The sequence below is a fragment of the Musa acuminata genome, chromosome BXJ2-4 (assembly GCF_036884655.1).
Source record: "Musa acuminata AAA Group cultivar baxijiao chromosome BXJ2-4, Cavendish_Baxijiao_AAA, whole genome shotgun sequence".
In the NCBI taxonomy this organism is placed as follows: Eukaryota; Viridiplantae; Streptophyta; class Magnoliopsida; order Zingiberales; family Musaceae; genus Musa; species Musa acuminata.
Window position 1 is genome coordinate 22,214,910 of NC_088341.1, and position 4,947 is coordinate 22,219,856.

Below are 4,947 nucleotides of genomic sequence, written 5' to 3' on the forward strand. Positions count from 1 at the left end.
TTTTACATCATTTTAGAAAATTTAAGCTAGCAATATTTGAGATACCACCTCACTCTATCATCAATGAGATAATGTGGTTAAGTTCAACACTATTTGTGGTAAAGAGCAGATTAGTAAAAGAAATGAACAACTAAGAGGAGATGAAAATTGAAACCTCTGGGAAGGTATAATATGTGGATCTTGTTAAAACTGTACAGTAGTCCCTATTAGTTATGTTGCTTCTTTCCTTTCTCTAGGGTAGCTTTTCAAATACAACTTATTTGATTACTGACTTGTACCTATCTTTCTTTTTGTAGTTGTGCTTTGCAACTAGCACCTGCACATTTGTAAAGACTGAAATGTCATTTGTGGTTTCATTTAAGTGCTATGCTGTAATTCTAAATGAGTGCTAACTCGGAAGTTATCTATGTTGCAGCTGGACAGGAGAGATTTAGAACTTTAACAAGTTCATATTACAGAGGAGCACAAGGGATAATCATGGGTATGGACATTTTTTTTTTTTATAAGCAAAAGTAAATTGATTTTGTGTAAAGTTTTTACAAATAGTTTTGTCTATATAAGTTATAGACGAAGCTAGATAACTCGTAGAGTACTCATGCGATAGTTATGACTACACATGCTATAGACTATAACTCTTAACTGTGGCAAACAAATAAAATTTAAAGTCCAGATATGCTAAGATTTCCTGTGGGTATAGCTTTTAACATCATGCCCAAGATCTTTAGCTAATAGCAAAATTGAATTTGATAAAAATATCTTTTTCTCTTTGTGTAAGGTGCTCCATTTTGAGATCGTTCTTCATACATGATCTTGAGTCTCTAATAATCTTTGTCAAGAGCTGAGCATTATTTGTGTGTTGAAACTCAAAGATTCTACCACATGATCGTTCTCCATACATGATCTTTTTCGTATGGACATCTTTGTCATATTATAAAACTATGATCTAGTATCTATCTACTTAATATTTGTTATGATGTTAATTCTTTATTTTGCACTGAAGCCAACCAACTAGTTTTGTTAAAATCTTGTGTTTCAGTGTGGTTTTTGTCAGTATTATTGATTTTATGGTCTATAGTGTAGGCTTTCATCTTAGTTAATGTTGACCAGATCAGATTGGCCTAGGGTCTAGAAGCTAGAGTTGAGATCAGCATCTCAAGAGATTGGTGGGATCAAGATCAAATTTTATGCACCCATTCAAAGTTCCTAGTATCATACATCCCAGTCAAAAATATAAATAATTTATTTACCACTTGGGTCAAGAGTGGATAGGATTGCACCGTTTTGTGTAGATTATGCAACATTTTAGAATTGCATGTTTAAACCATTAAATTAGATGATATATTATACGACCTGAAGATCCTGACATTATGCTGGTAGTTTGTTCTCTTTGTCAGTCTAACATTGTTCATCAACTATTTTCAGGTCTTTTTCTTGTTCACATTGATATCTCAGATTTAGCTAAATATAATTTTCAAGGTCAAATTCTTGTTGATCTTCATTGTCTTATGGTATTTTTCAGTGTATGATGTAACAAGAAGGGACACATTCACCAATCTTTCTGATGTATGGGCTAAGGAAATTGATCTTTATTCGACTAATCAGGATTGCATCAAGATGCTAGTAGGGAACAAGGTCGATAAGGTAATTTGCACTTTTTTGATATATGAATCAGTTCATGGTTGATAATTGTGCTGGTCACCAACCATCATTATTGTTCATTTTCCAAGTTTGGACCTTTCATCCTGCTGGTAAATAGTCGTGAATCCCTCTCACTGTTTTTTTTTTTTTACTTTTCAAAGACATCTTTGACTAGTTAGGAAGTTTTGCTTGTTTGCAAGGAAAATGAGAGAGTTGTGACAAAGAAAGAGGGCATCGACTTTGCTAGGGAATATGGATGTTTGTTTGTAGAATGTAGTGCAAAGACTCGAGTTAATGTTGAGGAGCTCGTCTTAAAGGTTTGTTATGATTAAGTGCTGACATTTCCGGCAAGTTTCTATTCGTTTAGTAGTTTTAGTTGGCAAAGTTTTAAAATTCTAACTTAACAGGACTTCTTGTAGATTATGGTTTAACCTTGACTATGTTTTTAGGTATATACACCATGTTTGTCATTAATAGTAGTTGATTCTTTCATCATATATATGAACTTTAACGAATCAAGTCTGATCTGTTTCAACTTGTCATGTCCCAACCCAAAAGACCTATTAGCTGAATAGCTCAAATGGAGTTGATCTGAGATAATGAATTTAATTCTCAATCCATTTTGGCAATCAGATGGACTGGTACAACCCTGATATATCGACTTATTGTCATTGAAAACCATATGGCTTGGTATCAGTCTTTGGTTAGATCAGTAGATACAGGTTAATAATACATACTCAATCCATTCTGAATAATGTATGAGATGCTTCAGCTCTAAACGAAGACTTGTCTTTTTTTGTAAGCCAAACCCATTATCGTCTTCTGATGTATGACATTGTTCATCTAAATGTTTGATCTTTTTGCCAGTGTCCACCATACAGAACATAGTCTAGAATCATATCATAGCAGGCTACATGCATGAAGAATAATGCTATAGTGACAACCTGTCATGATGTGCTATTGCTTTATTCATGATAGCTTTTTCCTAAAAGGCCTTTTTAACCCACTCATATGTGGTTTTTAGGCATTGATATGAGTTATCATAACCCAACTTAATATACTTACTAACTGAATAACACGAATGAAACAATCTTTGTCATGTAGCTCAAATACCTTAAGCAAAGTTAGTAGTTGTAGGTCCATATATTCTTACATATCATTGTAATTTATCTTTGAAATGCATAAATTGGAAAACATGTAATTAAAGTTGTACCTATATATATATATATATATATATATATATATATATATATAGAAAATTATATTTAATTTGTGAATATTTAATTATTAGTTGTTAATTTAGAGAATATGTAAATAAAGTTAGGTAATAAATAACTAAATAATCTAAAATAAAAATGGTGTAAAAATTTGATTAATTTATTGTGGAGGTTATGTCTTGTTGGGAAAAGGTATGATGTCTCCTTTAAACTCGCCCTTGAGTCTTTTCTCAAGTCACCAAGAGGTGGTCTCAAAAGGGGCAAGGTGGTCATTGTCGACAAGAAGATGTTAATGGTGTGAAAGAAGAATCGAAGGTTGTGAGCATCGCCTATTAGGAAATCTATAGAGATCATTATTTTTCATTGATATCTTCTCATATTATGATCTCTGTCTATATCTGATGAGAAAATATCAATGAAAAACAGTGATGCCCAACACATCACTGTGAGGATCCATACAAATTTCTTAATTGGTGATGCTCATCGCATTTTGCATCTCTCCCACTGTTGACGCCTAATCCTTGTTGCTAGCATTGTTCCCTTTGACTCTATTTCTGTATCCTTAATGACTTGAAGGAGATTCGAGGGGATTTCAAAGGAGAGATATCCTATCTCTCCCTGAAAAGACATAATCTCAATTTTCTTTATAATAAATTAAGAAAGAATCTTATTTTATTTTTATATTATATTTCTTCCTTATTTATTATCTAACTTTATTTGTACATGCTATAAATTGAAACTAGTCATTAAAGATTTAAAAATCAGATACAAATTCCTAATTTAGCCCAAAAATAGATATATGGGTATGACAATTTACAAGTGGAGATTTGTTTCAAGGTCCGAGGGTTGGACATAATAGGGAGCGCCAAAATGTCTAAGCAAACCTTGCCTCCTTTTTTTTATTTTTTTTTCAGTTCCTAACTTGGTCAAACTGTACTATGGTTGCTTTTCCCTTGACGAACTGATGATTTCTCACTTTTGGAACTGTTTCTTCTCTTCAATTGCATGATTTATTTGTTTGTTCCTCTGGTAAGCTACCAATTAGGTATAGATCTAGTGATTTGACATGTTGTTGTGTAGATCTTGGACACCCCCAACCTGTGCGCTTGAGGGTTCGTCAGGCATCAAAAAGAACATTTTTAAGCAAATGAGCAGCAGCTGTTGTCCACGATCGTCGGATGGTCATGCTTTCCAATAGAAGATTTTTCTTAACAGAATAGAGATATTTCCTCTACACTTATATTATTGTAGATAAGATTTTTGTTTGAGATATTTTTTAGTTGAAAAAATCTTATCTACACTTATAGTTGGAAAAATCTTATCTACACTTATATTTCCTCGTATAGTTAGAAAAATCTTATCAACACTTATATTATTGTTGAGATATTTTCTCAGCACAATTGTGATCCCCCTCTCTCTCTCTCTTGCACTTATATTATTGTTTGAAGTCGAGCCCAATCAATCCCAGAATGCACATATTTTGAAGTTCTACAGTTAGTTCCCTTTCCACAAATATGATGACCCTTTTTAGTTTTCTGTGGAGTGATATTTCCAGATATTATCCTCCCAGAAAAAAAATGTCTTCATTAAATTGGGACGTGTCGATAGGCAGCTGATATAGATACTATGGATTTTTGGTGTTTTACCGAAAGAAGACAAATGAATTTATACGGTGTATTCCTTTCCCTTGTAAGAGTTTGATTGGGACACCGAAGAATGAGGGGTCGGTGTATTCCTTTCCCTTGTAAGAGTTTGATTGGGACACCGAAGAATGAGGGGTCCAATGTTGAGAAGGCATTTGATGATGATTAGTTATTTTATATGACCACACAGAAAGAAAGAAAGAAAGAAAGAAAGAGGAGAAAAATAGCTGCTGCTGTTTTGTCTTACGACTGCTTGGCGTGTGAACTTAAATGGTCCAGGTTTTATAAGGTAATAGTTATGCAAGTTGTTTGGTCATCAATGAGTTATTAGATAATGCGTTGATTTTAGGGTAATAGCTCACTCAAAGCTCAAGATTACCACTTGTCATCGTCGAGTTAGCTTCGAGCTACCTACTTGTCATGTTCCTTTTATCATCTTGCCTCCCATC

At 33.4% G+C, this 4,947-nt stretch overlaps 1 protein-coding gene across 1 annotated transcript; it reads left to right on the top strand.

The window, feature by feature from the left end:
* Positions 1–387: 387 nt before the first annotated feature.
* On the top strand, positions 388–3,965 carry LOC103974338 (ras-related protein RABC1-like). The gene is made up of 4 exons (XM_018821803.2): positions 388–481; positions 1,520–1,641; positions 1,839–1,955; positions 3,936–3,965. Exons 1-4 carry the CDS (start codon positions 478–480, stop codon positions 3,963–3,965), a joined length of 273 nt encoding a protein of 90 aa, XP_018677348.2. The 5' UTR covers positions 388–477.
* Positions 3,966–4,947: the final 982 nt, after the last annotated feature.

Coding starts and splice junctions, on each gene's coding strand:
- LOC103974338 (XM_018821803.2), top strand. Junction 1,642..1,838: donor TAGGGAACAAGGTCGATAAG/GTAATTTGCACT, acceptor CTTGTTTGCAAG/GAAAATGAGAGAGTTGTGAC. Junction 1,956..3,935: donor TTGAGGAGCTCGTCTTAAAG/GTTTGTTATGAT, acceptor GTTGTTGTGTAG/ATCTTGGACACCCCCAACCT.